Genomic DNA, 17,038 nt, shown 5'->3' with positions numbered 1-17,038 from the left:
TATTATTATTATTATTATTATATTTGTGATTTCGACTTTTGCGGCTTTGATTTTTTGCAGTTTTGATTAATATGTTCTCTCTGGGAATTTCTACGTCCTTCGGCGCAACTCTGCTGGCAGCTGACCATAGAGTTGTACTGGAGAACCTAGACGTTCCTAGAGAAAGCACTCCTCAAGGCATTTGTAGGTCCTCCAGAATGATTCTATGATCAACGTCTAGCAGATGTTGACCATAGAGTTGTACTGGAGGACTTGGAGATTCCTAGAGAGGTGTTCTCTTAGGTTCCTGTATACAATACTATGCAAATATACATAGTTGAGTTACAAGGTTAAGTAAATGGAGAAGATTAAGGCTGGAGAAATAATCCAGTTTAAGTGATGTGGCTCAATGCTGTGGAATTCTGGGAATTGTAGTTTGTTGTGGCTCCGCTCTGGGACCACAACGAACTACATTTCCCAGAATTCCACAGCACTGAGCCATGCCACTTAAACTGGATTATTTCTCCATTGTGGATGCAGCGTAAAGGAAAATAATGAAACAATATATGATCAACAGTCTTTGACACCTTTAATTAAGGAAAGTATGAGAACTAAGATATTAGGTTATGTGTTTGGAAGAGCAAAAACCTGAAATTTGGTGAATATGAAGGTGAACGGAGTTAATATTGATACTGCATAGATATTGTGTATGAAATTGATACTTGTGTGAGAGAGAAGCTGCTGCCACACTGCAGAATTAATGCAGTTTGATCCCGCTTTAACTGTCATGGCCCCACTCTGTGGAATCCTGGGATTTGTAGTTTGCTGCGGCTCTCTGACAGGAGGAGGCTCGCAAAAGTCCCACAAATCTCTACACAAAAAACTACAAAACCCAAAATTTCCATAGTATTGAACCACGGCAGTTAAAACGGTCTCAAACCGCATTAATTCTGCAGTGTAGCGTGATAGTTAATCTGCGCATGCGCAGAAAACTCATTTAACCTTCCGTGGAAATCATATAGGAAACGCATAAAGGCATGGGACGGTCCATTATTAGGAGAGGGGGGATGAACTGGAGGGAAATAAATGTATTCTCTCCTCTGAATCGTTGTAGCCTCATAGAAAAGGCAAAAATAAACTTGGGCATTATTTTGCAATTACAAAACAAAGCTTTCTCCCAGAGAATCCTCAAAGGAATCATTACATCCCAGTGGTACATTCCTCCTCAACCGGCCAATCATAAAATTATGTCCGTGGGGCATCATCAATCACTGGGCAGAAGGTGGCGCGAGCCTAACCGTAGCTTCGGATGACTTCATCGTTCGCTTGCGGCGGGAGGAGAGTTGGGCGTGGGAGGAAAAGGGACCATATTATAGCCGCGGAGAGGCGGGACGCTTTTTGCTCTTGACAGCGAGGCTTATCCAATCACCAGCCCGCTTTCATTTGACTGGCACACGGTGGGAGCCAATGAGTCGAGGAGACGGCGGGGAAGCTAAAAGCGGGAGCCAATGGGAATGGAGGCGGGAGAATGGAGCAACCAATAGGAGCATGGGATGTAAGGACGATCATGGCGGAGGGGCGCAGTGTGCTGTTGCCAGGGCAACGCTAGGGAGGCTTTTACGTTTTACCTTTCCACTAGGCCCAACGAAGAGGCCAAAGTTGGAGGTGCTGTTAGGTCTTACTGCCTATCCCTGACCCCCCCTTTGTTCCCCATAGAAGAAACACAAGCCCTTAGGGTGGCCCTCTTTCATGGTGAGGGGTCCTGGGGAGCCATGGTGAAGCTGAGAGCCAAATGCATCGTGGCAGGTGAGTTCTGTAACTGGCCACCGACCTGTGCAACCTGGAACTACAACTCCCAGAACTACAACTCCCAGAGTCCCCCACAAGACCACCATTCTGGGGGGGGGGTTTGAGGGATTCTGGGAGTTGTCCAAAACTTTCCAAGTTCACGGTGTGCCAGGATCAGTTTTAATGACATATATTGCAGCTGGAGTATTATTGTTATTTTTATTATTACTAGTACTGTTTTTTTATTACTACTACTGTACTGTTATTATTATTGCAGGTGGAGTCTGAGAGGCACTGTGGCACTGTAGTGGTTGGAGCCTTGGACTACGACTCTGGAGACCGGGATTGTATTCCCAGCTCAGCTGTGAAATCCACTTTGGTCAAGTCACACTCTCTCAGCCTCAGGGGGAAGGCAATGGCAAACCTCCTCTGAACAGATCTTGCCAAGAAAACCCCATGATAGGGTCACCTTTGGGTCACCATAAGACTTGAAGGCGCACAACAAAAGCAACAAATGGCAACCCAGGTTAAAATGACTGGACAGGTAGCCAAATGAACCCACTTGCTTCTGCTTCCTACCAGTTTCATGCTGGATGGGTATTCTGGAGCCGTAAGCCACATGCTCTCAGCCTCAGGGGAAGGCTGTGGTGAACTTCCCCTGAACAAATCTTGACAAGAAAACCCCAGGATAGGTTCGCTTTTGGGTTGCCATAAGACGGAAACAACTTAAAGGCCCACAACAAGATGGAGTCTCCCTTATTCAGAATTCCAAAATATTCCTGAGTCCAAAATTGTCTACATAGATGGCTGAAATAGTAATATCTTTGCTGTCTTCTTGTTCAGTGTACACAAACTTTGTTTCATGCACACAAGTATTAAAAGTAATGTGTATAAAATTACTTTCAGGCTATGTACTCAAGGTGTACATGAAACCTAAGTGAATGTCATGTTTAGACTTGGGCCCCATGTCCAAGATAGCACATTTATGTGTATGCAAATATTCCAAAATCCAAAAAAAATGCAAACCAAAAGCCCACCCCAGTCGGTTTCTAAAAGCGTAACAGCATAAAAATGTCTTAACTTGCTGATGGAAGGAGAAGGCCATCCTGGCCTCCCTGGGAAGAAAGTTCCAAAGTCTGGGAGCAGCCACCAAGAAGGCTATTTCCCTTGTTCCCACCAAATGAGCCTGAGACAGAGAGCAAGGTCCCTCCAGCCAATTTAACAGCTCTAATGGACTCTTGGTTATTGTGTGTGTTCAAGTCGTTTCTGACTTAAATCATGGGATTTTCTTGGCAAGAGGTGGTTTGCTTTTGTCATCCTCTGAGGCTGAGAGAGTGTGATTAGCTCAAGGTCACCCAGTGGGTTTCCGTGGCCAAGCGGGGATTCAAACCCTGGTCTCCGGAGTCATAGTCCAACACTCAAACCACTATACCACAATGGCTGTCATACGGACTCTTAAAGGGAGATAAGGGGATAAAGAATAGAACTTAGCAATCTCTAAAAAGCTTGCTATCTAAGACTGAAGCTATAAGCAGTACTAGGAAATCATTCTCACTGAAATCTGTGAGAATTACTTCTGGGTCAGCATGGTTATGACCAAGCTGTCCAATAAAGCAAGACAAGTCAGGTTAATGTTTGTGACCTGTAAAAACAAACACAGAAACAGGTCAAGAAGGTGCACTCAGGAGTCAAATATAATCTTCTTCCAGTGCCAAATATAAACTCCCCAGGAGGACCAGACATCGCTGATTTCCTCATTCTTATCCTGAAAGTTGTTTTTGTGATGTGAGTTTTAGGTTTGTAGTTGCTGCTGTTTCTTCTGCAAACTGCCCGGAACAAGAAGGTGATATAATTAAATTATTGACTCCAGTGACAAACTGTTTTCCTTTGAAACAGGCCCCCTGCTTTCCAAAGCAAAGTACTCATGGTAAACCTGTAAACCAGAGGGAAAAAGTGGAGGAGAGTGGACTACTAATCCAGGAGTTCTCAGATTTGTATGGATATCAAGTAGAACTTAGGTATATAGCACCTTTGGAAAGTGAATGTTATTGGGCTATGACAAATGTAGTATAAAAAAATAAATTTCCACCTAGCTAGACAATAGTGTCAGGATGTCACAGTTTTGTATAGATTTAGCTATAACAAAGAACATGAACAAGTCAGGCCAGTCTTACCTCTGTCAATATGTGAGATTGTATGTGTGCACACACCTTCACATCATCTGTCAATTTATGTATGGCAACCCCATCCATTTCATAGGGTTTTCTTAGACAAAGAATACCCAAAGGTGGCTTTGGCAGTTACTTCCTCTGAAATACATACTACAGCACCTAATATTCATTGGTGGTCTCCCATCCAAGTACTATCCTATTTAGCTTCCAGGATCAGACAAGATATGGTGTTAGATCAGAAGTTGCTAAATCCTTCTGTTATTACTATTCCATGTGCTGGGATGATGATTATGCCAAAACCCAAGAGCAGATTTAAAAGTCAGTTACTTTTGACAAAGCTATGTCAAAATGCATTTGAACAAATAAGTTTTCAAAAAAATATTAGCTTGAACCACATTTTTCACAATATTTAATGCTGACAGGCTTCTGGTAGATTCTCTTAGCTGGAGTAACATCCAAATTAATAACATTCACCATCCCATTTTGAAGGTTATTTTAAGATACTATTTATTGGGACCTCCTGAGCCTCTTCTAGCTATAGATACTAGATGGCATAAGCTGCTACTAATTTATACCAACTCAAACCACTGGTCCATTTAAGTTCTCTCTCCAGGGTTTTTCTTTGTATCATAGAATCAGAATCTGTCAGGATTCTATCCCAGCCCTAACTGGAGAACCCTGGTGTTCTCTATTGGACTCCCATCCAAGTACTAATCAGCTCCATCAGGGCTAGCCTGAAGAAGAAGAGCCCTCCCTCCATGATAAGTGTCATCCTTCGGCCTGTGAGGGAGTGAACAGGCAGGCCCAGCTCAATCAGGGCTAGCCTGAAGAAAGAGAGCCCTCCCTCCAGTCCATCTGCCTTGGTCCAGGCCTCAGAGGGAGAGAAGAACCACTGGACCTTATCCCCTTCCCCACCACCATTCCCTTCTCTTTTTGTGTCGTGTCTTTTAGATTGTAAGCCTGAGGGCAAGGAACCGTCTAATTAAAAATAATAATTGTAAGCCGCTCTGATAGCCTTTAGGGCTGAAGGACAGGGTATAAATACCCTAAATAAATAAAGTCAGTCCCCTGCTTCCCAAATTAGATTGTGTGTCCAGGCTGGCATGGTTTCATACTGGTGATGATACTTTACTGTTTGGAACTACAAGGGCATCATATGGAGACAGGCTGAACAGAATACTTTAAAACCCAAGTAGGGTTATGCTTAATGAAATATGCTCCTTTGTACAATCTCAGCCTCTGCATTTGGGATATTGGAAAACACTACAAGGTATCTGGTTCTTAAAGGTAGCTTCAGTCAGAAAGTTAACAGAGCTTACTGATGTCAGGCAATTGTTCAGGGTTATTAAAGTGTCTACCTGGGCAGCACAGCCCCACAGAGACGTATTGAGTGAGAGAGAGAAAATGTATTTTGAGGCTCACTGCAACAAGCAGCTGTCAACAAGTTCAAAATGATACTCATTTCATTCCTTATACTAGCCCAGTATGATACTTAAGTATACTAGTATCTATGGATACTTCAGCCTTTCTACTAGAAGGGTATTTACATCAACTTGAAAGCACAGGACATTGGACTCTGATTGCTTTTATCTCAAGAGCATTCACGCCAACAGAAACAAGTAGCTGCAAATTGAAAAAGTAGCCCTGGCAGTGAGCTGAACATGTGAATAGGACAGTCCTCCCTACCCTGCTGTTCTCCAGATATATTAAATCATGATGGGAAGTGTAGTCCATTACCTCTAGGAAATGCCAGGTTGATTGAGGACAAGCATACCTCCTTGATTTAATGTTTACTCTGCAAACAGATCATAAGCCACTTCTATCTCTTCTTGACACAAAACATTTGGAGAATTTTCTGCAACTGACCAAAGATTTCATGTCAGGCTGAGAGAATTAACTTATATTCTTGGGGAAATATTAATGACAATTGATGCTCTGTCATGAGCACAATGCATATGCCATCATTTCCAAGCACATTATGTCAAGAACAAGAACTTGCTATTTATGTGGATTTCATTGTGGACAGGGAGCATAGAAGGCTGATGATTTGTATGACAAAAAAACCCACCTCTATTTAGATGTATGATATAATCAAGAATGGGCAGCTTTGGAGTTAGTTGTAATATATTACTTGAATAAGTCATGTCACAGTCACTTTCTTAATACAGCAAAGAGACAAATTAATTACCTTTTACTCCCAATGTGATCCCATTGCTTAAGCTTCCCATGGCTGTCATTTACACAACAAAATGTATACATTAGTTATATTCATATAAATTTAAATCTAACTTGGCTTTGCTCTTTTTCAGTTTTCAGAGCACTTATGTACTTAGATTTCAGCAAGGATAGAAAGCCTCAAATTAAGCTGTTCTTTACTTACCACATTCATTTTATCAGATTTTTTTGCAAATACAGTAGTATTACAGTGGAAGAAAACCAATAAGTTCTTAGCATGGAAAGTTTTTAAGGCAAGAAGACATTGTCTTAATGAAATGAACTCTTTCCTTTCTTTGTTGTACAGGTGATTCAACAGTGGGGAAGAGTGCCTTGACCCAGATGTTCTGTAATGATGGGGCTCATTTTCAAAAAAACTATACACTGGTGAGCCATGCAGCTGAATGACAACAGTTGTGAAAGGGAGAAGGCAACATGCCTTTTGCAAATCTAAAAGTTAATATTGTGTTACAGGTTATTATAATCAGTGTCAAGTGTCTTTAACATATTTTAGAAAAAAAAACTGACAGAAAAGTGCCAAGAATACCTTTATCTCCAACCAGTTCATAGACTTATGCAGCCAGTCATTTTCAGATGGAGGAACATCTTCTGTCTCATTTTGCACAGCTTATTTAAAAAAATATGGAACATGCACCCTGTTCAGGAGTCTATATATATATAGAAGTCCAGTTTGAAAGAGAATTGTTCATGTCAGACACCTGGATACACAGCCTCCACATTGAAGTCAGTCTGTTGCATTAACTTATATGAATAGAGGAGAGAGGGTACACTACTACTCTTCAAGAATCATTGTTCAAATAAATGTATAAACCAGAATCCAAAGAATCTAGAACAACTCTTCAGTCTGTTTTAAAATAAACTTTGCATTACAGTGAACAAGTAATTTCCTCGCACAGGCGTGGTACAGAGCGCCAAAAAGAGGCCCTGGGGAGGCGTCTCTCCTTGCTCCGCAAAAGCGCCATAGCAGCCAAATTGTGTGGCACTGCTGCGCAGCAAAAAAAGAGTGCATAGAAGTGGCTCCTTTTTGCAGCGCACTTGCGCTGTGCCAAAGCGCCAGCAATGGCGCGATGACGTGCCAGTGGCACAGCCCCGTTTGACCACTGCACTGCTGGCAAGTCATCGCTGCGCGCACCATCTGGATGGTGCCGCGCAACTGCAGCGCACTCATGACGTGCTAGGGTTGCAACCCTAGCATGTCATGGGCACGCTACAAAGGGCCCATCTGTACCAGGCCATAGTTTTGTTTCTCAACCAATCTCAAGCATCCACCTTTTAGATTTTTGAGTATTTCTCTCACAAAACAAAAGATGTTATTTAGACATATTGTGGAAGTGATTTGAAAGATACAAAGGGTTCTGTTGGCTCCAAGCAAGGTTAGTATGGAAATAAACTGTCTTTCTCTGACTAATATATTTTCCTTATTCTGATTGACAGACAACAGGAGTAGAATTGCTGGTGAAGACAGTGCCTGTTCCAGAGACAAATGATAGTGTGGTGAGGCCAATTAACATTTAAACTGAAGTGTATGGGGTTTTAAAAAAAACTATCTAGAGCCTTCAGTCTTTTTTTGTGACTTTATCTGAATTAGTTTAATTGTATTCAACAAGGATTCTGTGTTAGTATTAATATATGGAACATTAATATTGGCAATGCAAAAAGCTCAGTCACTGGATTTATCTATAGAACTTTGTAGTGATTGAGTCACCTATTGATTTGGTTAACAAAAATATAGCGGTGTTAATATCCCAGGTGCCCTTTTGTGTATACTGTGAGTTGATATTGAAAATAGAATTTGGGCCTGGAGGCTTAATGGCAGTGAAAAAGAACTTCAAAACCCATACACTATCTCAAGTATACTAAGTTTTGGAGTGTGGTATCACCAGTATGCGGATGACACTCAGCTTTATCTCTCCATCTAATTCCAAGAAAGCTCTCTCTGTACTGAAGCAGTGTCTTCTGTCAGTAATGGACTGGATGAGGGCAAACAATTGGAAACTTAATCCAGACAAGACATACCGTATATACTCGACTATAAGTCAAACTCATGTATAAGCCGAGGGCAGGTTTGGGGACTAAAGTTATGAATTTTGATACGAACCATGGATAAGTCGAAGGTAAAACTTAGGGGCATGTAACAAAGGATCTAAAGGATGGTGCAAAGGGAAATGATGCCAAAGAACTTAGAAAATTTCAGCAGATATTAACTATTTGTGCTGATCCTAAAGGCTGGATAGATGAGAGAGTAGAGAGGATCCACACTTCTTTTTAGTGCTCCCAGGATGGACTAAGCTCTTGCCTTTTACCACTCTCTTCAGAAAAAGGGGATGGTTCCTTTATATATGTGTGCGTGTATATGTATATATATGTGTGTGTGTGTGTGTGTGTGTGTGTATGTATATATATATATATATATATATATATATATATATATATATGAGTTAACGTGCAGTACTTACATCGACCCATGGATAAGTCAACCCAGCTTTGACTAAAGTTTCCAGACTTCTACATGAGTATATACAGTAGGTGCCCCTGGTCAGTCATAAGGCAGATCAGGGAATTGGGGCTTTGCCTGAGTTGGATGGGGTTACACTCCCCCTGAAATCTCAGGCACACTGCTTGGGTGTGATCCTGGACTCCAACCTGAGCCTGAATGTCCAGGTTTCAGCAGTGGCCAGGAGTGCGTTTGCACATTTAAAAAAAACTTGTGTGCCAGCTGTGCTTATTTCTTGAGATGTCAGATCTGGTTTCAGGGACACATGCCTTGATTACATCCCTTTTGGACTATTGTAACTCACTCTACGTGGAGCTGCCTTTGGGAACTGTTCAGAAACATCAGTTGGTCCAAAACACCGGGCACAATTCAAAGTGCTTTTTATGACCTATAAAACTCTACACTGCTTAAGTCCAGACTATCTGAGAAATCATATCTCCCCATATGAACCTACCAGAGCCCTAAGATCTTCCAGGGAAAGCTTTCTCTCGGTCCCGCCACCATCACAGGCTTACCTAGTGATGACACAAGAGAGTCTTCTCAGTGGCTGCTACCACCTTCTGGAAAGTCCTTCCATGCCCCCCTCCCTCCTTGCTTTTCAGAAGCAAGTGAAAACATTTTTATTTAGGCAAGCCTTTTTTTAAAAAAAAGTCATGACAGGGTGGCTTATTTGGGGGTGTTATGTTTTAACTTTTGTATGGGTTTTATGTTAACTAAGGGACAAAACACGGGCATGATATGCTGCCTTGGGGGCGATGTGGGGGTGTGACAACCACCTGCTGCACACTCCAACTCCGCACCCACGCTGGAGTCACACCACACACCTGCCCAGATGGCAGGCAGTGTGGGAATGCTACTGTGGCGTAGCAATTAGATGTTGCAAGCCACAGAAGTGGAAAAGAGCCGCAGCGGCGACAAAAGAAGTGCTTTTTTGTGCAAAAAGGAGTGGCATTTTGTCACTCCTTTTTACACCCAGAAAATGCTGCATTGGGGCCACAGTGTGTGATTGCTGTGGCCCCAATCCAGCGTACAAAGGGGCAACATGACACCCCTCCTTTAGGGCCATCTATTTTCGGCCTTATATTGTTTTATGACTGTATATGACTTTAATTGTTTTAAAATATTTTACTGTAGTATTTTGAAATGGGTTTATCTTGTAAGCTGCCTTGGGTCCCTTCCTGGGAGAAAGATGGCATAGAAATGAAAATAATAATAATAATAATAATAATAATAATAATAATAATAACAACAACAACAACAACCATGCAGCTCTGTGCTACCACCATTAGGTAATTCACCAATGTGCTAGTTGTTTGGGGGACAGCTAAGAACAGTTTTGCAATCTGAATATGGCCTCCAAGAACACTGTAGGTTATGGACTTTGCATTGTTTAAAAATGAGATAGTGAACTTGTGTAGGTCTATATTATTCTACAGAGTGAGTTTCTTGGAGGAAGAAAATATTTTAGTCACCTGGGGGAGGGTTGTCACTTGTTTCTTGTGACTGCTGCCAGGTCTGAAGGAATCTGGTATTTAAACATATGTGCTTAGTGAAGAAGATTCTCTCTGACTAAACTTTATTTTGCTTCTGCTTTCAGGAACTCCTCATCTTTGACTCAGGAGGCAAAGAATTCTTCACTGAGATGCTTGAGAAATTGGCAAGTATAATATAAAAGTATTTCAAGATATGCGCTGTGGAAAAAGAAATCTTGATGCTCACATCCTAATTAAAACACTCATAAGAAAAAGAGTAATCATTTTATCATCTTTTCTCCTTGATAGTACTGAAAGCATGGGGCGGGGGAGTGGGTTCCCCAAGAACTTGTATTTGGGGGAGGGGGACACAGGACAAAAGTTGGACTACAGCTAAGGAGTCCACGGGCCAGTTTTGGGTTGGTCATCTGATAGCTACTGGTTGCTGGGATTCTTGGTCCAAAACTCACTGCAGAAATAATCCAGTTTGAGACCGCTTTAACTGCCCTGGGTCAGTGTTAGGGAATCCTGGGAATTGTAGTTTATTGTAGCACCAGAGCTCTTTGGTAGAGAAGGCTAAATGTCTCACAGAACTACAGTTCCCAGAATTCCCAGAATCCTAGCACTGAACCAGGGCAGTTAAAGTGGTCTCAGACTTGATTATTTCTGCAGTGTGTTTTGGACCCTTGTGAAAACTGTTGGATGTTGTAGACCTTAGTCTGAGCTAGCAAGAATGTGTATTTGGACTCATTTCACGCAGTTTAGTTGTGTCTTGTTTATTCAGAGAGCCAGCATGTGCATCTTCACATTGTAAATTTCAAATACACAGGTGACAGAACACTATAATCTACAGAATGATTTGAGGAATATACTTGAAATGTATATATTATTTATAATTAAGTAGATTACATTAGCCTGCATTCATATAAAGCATTTCCTAGTTCTCTGCAAAACAAGTAAGAATGTGCAGGAAAACCTTTATATGGGACTGTTTTAGATTTCCTTTACATTGACTTTCCAGGACAGATTTCTATATATTTATTCCAGAGTAAGTCCCACTTAGCTCAGTGGAGCCTCCTCCAAAGTAGGTGTATTGCTGCCCTATGTTGTAAGGGGTTTTTAAAACGATATTTTGCTGATTATGGACAAGCTAATGTGGCACTATAAATTCCCAGTTTACCTATTTAATGTGTTTAGTCTTTGAAGAGTTTTGGATTAGCAGTGTGGCTGAAACACAGAAATGTAGCTTTTCCTCTGAATACTAAGGTTATTTCCATGGGAATGGTTTACAGGATCCTTTGTATTGCTTTCCTTTATTCTTAGCTTGGGTTCTGTGATGTCCTTTTATCTTCCAAAATTACTTACTTCTATCTTTGATGTCCCTGGAGTTTGTACTGTACTTGCTATTGACCACATCAGTTTTTTCTATACGGTTTACAGTTTTTTCCCTTTGCTACACAGTGGGAACAACCCAACGCCATTTGTATTGTGTATGATGTAACCAGTGAACAATCTTTCAATAATTGTGCTAAGTGGCTAGAAAAATTGAAGACCCAGAGTTGTGGAATTCATATACCAGGTAGGAAATTCTGAAAGTCTATATATTTTGAGCTGTATTTCATATTCAGGATTTATTACAGAGCACTGCATCTTAATTTCAAATGGTTGAGGTGGCTTTTCTCAGTTTATTCAGGTTGCATCCGCACTGCAGAAATAATGCAGGTTGACACCACTTTACCTTCCAAGACTCAGTGCTAAGGGATTCTGGGAAATGTAGTTTGTTGTGGCCTCAGAGCTCTCTGGCAAATAAAACTAAATGTCTCATAAAACTACAATTCCCAAAATTCCATAGTATTGAGCCCGAGCAGTTAACGTGGTATCAACCTGGATTATTTTGGAGATGCAGCCTCAGCATCTAAAACAAACATGGGAAGTATATATCCCTTGTGAATCATATAATCCATTAACTTGTAAAATATTTATTTCTTATTATTTATTTATTTATTTGGTAGCATGTTAACATGCTCTGTGTTATGGTGTTTGTTGTTAATCAGACAATGCAAGCTGGACAATTCCCCTAGTGGATTTACCTGTTAAGCATACTTTTATATGTGTTTTTCTCTTAATTCATATCCTAACCCTGTTTTAACATTTTTGTTGTTGTTGAGTTAGTATTCTTTGTGGAGCTAAAATAAATAAAAGTTTTTTAAAAAATACTTCCTCTTCGTTTTCTTTTCCTAGGTGTATTGGTGGGCAATAAGACTGATTTAACTGATAGGCGAGTCGTGGAGCAAAAACAAGCACAAGAATGGGCAGAAACCAATGGTCTAGAGTACTGTGAGATTTCAGTTGTGAGTGTCTTTATGTAATTATGTATAGGTAAAGAATTGCACTCCCAACCCAAGAAATTCAGAACAGCAAACTAAAGCCTGCTGTTTCCTCAGTGTCAGATCTTGTTGGCTTGAACTCCTTGGGTTGTTTCTTGCAGTAGTGTGTTGATGAAATAACTTGTTTTCCTTCTCACTTACTTCCCTGTCGTATTTTTTTTCTTTACAGAAAGAAATGGAAAACTATCAAACTCCTTTTCGCATTTTAGCAAATTCCTTCCACCAACTGTACAAAGAGAAGGTGGAAATTTTTCACTCACTGCTTTGAGGTGGATCTGAGTGTATTACACATACCTTACTTTTTTACTTGAGCCTGAAAATAATTAAATGTTTAGTTATCATAGATAATGGCATGAGAGAGTAGAAATTAGACCTTATGTCTTATGTTCATTTTCTTTCTGGTAATTCTAAGGCAAACAATCTATAGAAGTTGTTTTCAACAGTCATTCCAAGTCTTAGTTTGTTATTGCCTATTCTGTGACATACAATTTTAAATGAAGTGTTGTTTGTGGGTTTTTAATGATTTCACAGTTTAAATATTGTGAAAGCAAGTATAGTATACATATTGTGAGAAATTTCCAGAAATAAAACGTATAAAGTTGATAGGCAGCATTTACAAACGAAATAACAGCCTGGCCATTCTGGTGCAACTAAACTATCAGAAATAAATAACATTAAATACTCTTCTAGAATAAACTAAAAATAAGAAACAAAAATGAAAACATTGTGTTTGGGTCTCAGGTAAAGCCTTTTAGGAATGAATTCTATGAAGGGGTCGGAATCATGCAACACTCCAGCTGTTGTTGGACCACAGCTCCCAGCAACCTTACCCATCATAAACCAGTGGAGAGGAATGCTGGATGTTGCAGTCTGACAACATCTGGAGAACCATATGAGACCTACCTCTAGTCTGTGGGGTAGTTACCACTGTTTGAAACGTTGTAGTGTCACTACAACATTGAGCTCTGCTCCTGAATTCACAGAACGGTTTGTTTTGATTTGGCTCTTTATTCTCCCACTTCGGCAAGCTATTTAGCTATCAATGCCTTTTCTTTCTACCTTTTATTACTTGGGAATGTACTGCCCTCTGCTGGTGCAGAGATCACTTAAGGAAGTGATATGGGGCATTAAAAATGCCTTCAGTGGTTTGCGTAACATCCTCTTGGACACCATATTGGTTTACCAAATGTATAAGTTAGAAAGTTGCTTTTTTGACAAGTAACATCCATGTTACTGGTGACTGTCACGTTGTAGAAACGTATGGGCTTCTGATCTCTCAACTGTGATATACAAAGAATTTCTTGTGCAAATGATAGAGAATACCCTTGCTCCTTCTAAATTGAGAGAGTGTACTGGAAAGGCTTGTCATAACATATTTATCTATTCTGATTTTTATTCTTTCTTATCCCAAGGGCTCAGGGCAGGTCATAACATGCAGCACATAAAATAAAATCTAAAAATATCACATTATAAAACCTACACAACTCCAACTGTGTTAACACATCTCAACATATGCAAGCTTAATGCACTTACAAAAAGCCAGTTGAAATTTCAGTATACCATCTACAGATACCAAAAAATATATATAGATAGAGTGAATATAATAAAAGTAATAGGTCAGCAGTCTCCTTGACTGGTGACAGGAGAAGTGGCCTCCCAGGTATTTCTGCACTTGCCCAGTTAATTATGTTCTTGCAAGGGCCCATTGGTTTCAGTAAAATGTATGCAACTGATATTTGTGGCAAATGGTGTACAACTTGCTATTGATAAAGCTTATTGATTGAACTTCTGCTTAACACTGAAATATATTTACTTAGAATAGGAATTTTTATTGATACAGCAGCTTGTGTAGAACCTGCCCTTTAAAGCAGAAGAAAATGTACTGAGTGAACTCATTCCATACAGAATGAATGGGTAAAATGTGAAGGTGGTGCTGTGTTTGGTCAGATCTGAATTGTGCCCAAAAGGCATCCATTAAAGGCAGAATTAGTAAGTCTTCAGTCTTTTGCTAGAAACTTGTAATACAGTAAATCCCATTCAGGACCCATCTTAAAAGAAAGCTGAATTTTAATGCTGATGCTTACAGAAGGGAAAATGCTGCATTTCCATTTTTTATGCAGCTCTTGCTACGTTTGGGCACTTTCACATATATACATAGAGACAGAAGTTCCCTGCTTTCATCCCAGATATGGCTCTCCTCTCCTCCAGAAGTAGGCAGTACCTTTGATGTAGCATCTGCTTGCCTATATAAGATATAAATCACTTATAGCGTGGTGTAAGCACCTTCATTTGTTTTTAAATATTTATATATTTCCCATCATTAACAGAATTTCAGGGCTCAGTTAAATCAAACAGAAATACTAAAACTCCACAGTAAAAACCAAAACTTTCACTAACCTACTGCAACAGCAGTACAGGAAAAACCAAAGTCAGTTTCCTCTTGTCATCTTGACCTATAGTTCTTGTGGCCCAAAACATCATTGGAGGATCACTTGAGAACTTTTTGCAGGTTCTGGATTTCTAGTCCTTTGCAGAAATAGGAGTTGCTGGGAGGTATTATGGAATCCTGCTTCTTCTCCAATTTAATATGTATGTCCTGAAGAAGCTTCAGGTTTGTGTGAGGCTGAAGTGGTTTCTTCACATTCTTGTGTCTGCTTGAGTGTTGACAGGCTAGTTCCAGACTTCACTGTAGTGGCTGCTGTTTTAACTTTCACAGCACTAGCTGTTCTTGTTCTGATCTGAGAGTCTTCTCTTTTCTCCTCAACAGTGGAGGGGGCAGCTTCATTCTCGTGTCACAGCATCATGTATCTCCTCCCTTGGAGCTGTGTTCTTCCTTTCTTCAAAATGAAACCCAGGATTGCCTTTTTGCCCTAGTCTCTGAGAATGAATCTAAATTTCCTAGTGTTGATAGCGTGAATGTGACAGACCCTTTTTGTCAAGCAGGAGTTGGGGAAGGGGTCAGTTTTATGAGTCTCCCTCAAGACATGAAGTATGAACAGGAACAACATGGAGTTTGTGACAAGAGGAAAGCCACATCCAGACTAATTGAAAAGATTTTATTCCTGTTCTTTGCAGCTTTATATTAGGTTAAAATAAACTGACCTGAGGAGCTGGTATATAAACTCCCTGATTATACTTGGAGCTGCAGAAAATATTCTGGAATAAATATTTCTATATTGATCTCCAAAATAAAATCAGAAAGAACAGGAACTAAATCTGGGACTTTCTGGTATTATTTCATCATCATCATTTATTTGTATAGCGCTATAAGTTTACATATGTTTTTAGTCAGTCTGGATATATAGTAGGAGAAAATTAGGCATCACTAATTTTCCCAGAAAGTGAATGCTACAAAAGAAATGGCTAGCAGAGGTAAAATCCAACATTCTGTTGGCATTAGCAGATGAGCTTTCTTCAGATCCCTGCCTCCCTTCAGCTCTCTGCACCATTAGAAAACCATTTCCAGAGGTTTTCCTAGCCTTCCTGAGCCAGCTTGAGGAGGTGCATAAAAAAACTGGAGTATGGTGGATCAGCCCCTTCTGGTTCCACTGCAGTCCATTTGCCAGTGCCATGGTTGGAGCACAGTATGTTCTAAATAAATAAGGGTAATTTCTGTCCCAGACTTCTGAACAATTTGTCCCATGTAACTACAGCAATGAAGCTAGGCTAGTTCCTTAGGCTACGCCTGAAATCCTTCTTGGCAAGAGTTATTCAGTGGGTGTTTGCCATTGCTTTGTTCTAAGGCTGAGAGAGTGTGATTTGTCCAAGGTCACCCCACAGGTTTCCATAACTAAGTTCTGTGTCACAGAGTCCTAGTCCAACACTCACTCAAACTGCTACACCACCCTGGCACTCTCCATTTGCGTACCACTTGTTAATTGTTTCTAGATAGTTCAGAGAACTAGGCTTTCAGACATTTAGACAGGATTCAGACCGCCCAAAAAGGGTGGTCTCCCACCACCCTGGTTTGCTGTGTGAGGGAGCCGCAGCGGACAAACCATGCAGCTCCCTCGCGCAGCATTCTGCGGCGCGGTTCTGACGCTGCAGTGTGCCAATGGCTCACTAGTGGCGTCACAATGACACCGGGACGTAGGACGCTAGGCATCCAGCCCTTGTCACGTGCGAGGGGCGAGTCGCGTCTGGAAGCGCCACCCCTCGCATGTAACAATGGCGCCCTGTAGGGCCCGTCTGTACAGTGCCTTAGATTCCTGATGCAGCAAAACCTAAGACTTAGAAAAATTACAAAGCAGCTAGGTGAAGTAAAAATTAAAACTTAACTAATTACAAAGAATACTGTTTGGATCTTTACATAAAAATACAAAAGACAGATATTTGTGTTGATTTCTACACTTCCCTGTTTGTGGCTTGATGCTTCTCTCTCTCTCTCTGTCTCTCTCCGTGTGTGTGTGTGTGTGTGTGTGTGTGTGTGTGTGTGTGTGTAAATCCCGGTGTTCCTCATCTGCTTTAGTCTCAAAACATCAAAGGTTCCATTTTCTGTACCCAGCATTTTGT

The 17,038-nt window shown here is 40.7% G+C and overlaps 1 protein-coding gene across 3 annotated transcripts; it reads left to right on the top strand.

Moving 5' to 3' along the window:
* Positions 1–1,521: 1,521 nt before the first annotated feature.
* On the top strand, positions 1,522–16,546 carry IFT27 (intraflagellar transport 27). 3 transcript variants are annotated; one of them, XM_042470424.1, is made up of 8 exons: positions 1,522–1,785; positions 3,664–3,785; positions 6,460–6,539; positions 7,608–7,667; positions 10,265–10,324; positions 11,601–11,718; positions 12,381–12,490; positions 12,696–16,546. In XM_042470424.1, the coding sequence occupies exons 3-8, from the start codon at positions 6,495–6,497 to the stop codon at positions 12,792–12,794; spliced, it is 492 nt and encodes a 163-aa protein (XP_042326358.1). In that variant the 5' UTR covers positions 1,522–1,785; positions 3,664–3,785; positions 6,460–6,494; the 3' UTR covers positions 12,795–16,546. The 3 variants fall into 3 exon arrangements, with proteins under 3 accessions (XP_042326358.1, XP_042326357.1, XP_042326359.1); XM_042470425.1 differs by lacking the exon at positions 1,522–1,785 and adding an exon at positions 3,534–3,552; XM_042470423.1 differs by lacking the exon at positions 3,664–3,785 and having other exon boundaries at positions 1,523–1,785.
* The last annotated feature ends 492 nt before the right edge of the window (positions 16,547–17,038 follow it).

The sequence above is a fragment of the Sceloporus undulatus genome, chromosome 5, assembly GCF_019175285.1.
Source record: "Sceloporus undulatus isolate JIND9_A2432 ecotype Alabama chromosome 5, SceUnd_v1.1, whole genome shotgun sequence".
In the NCBI taxonomy this organism is placed as follows: Eukaryota; Metazoa; Chordata; class Lepidosauria; order Squamata; family Phrynosomatidae; genus Sceloporus; species Sceloporus undulatus.
This window is presented reverse-complemented; position numbering and strand designations above follow the sequence as displayed.

What these genes read in the sequence shown, in the direction of transcription:
- IFT27 (XM_042470423.1), top strand. Translation starts at nt 1,752, where the DNA reads ATGGTGAAGCTGAGAGCCAAATGCATCGTGGCAG. An exon ending in TTCAAAAAAACTATACACTG is followed by an intron (nt 6,540 to 7,607) that starts GTGAGCCATGCA and finishes TCTGATTGACAG; the next exon opens with ACAACAGGAGTAGAATTGCT. An exon ending in CTGAGATGCTTGAGAAATTG is followed by an intron (nt 10,325 to 11,600) that starts GCAAGTATAATA and finishes TTTGCTACACAG; the next exon opens with TGGGAACAACCCAACGCCAT.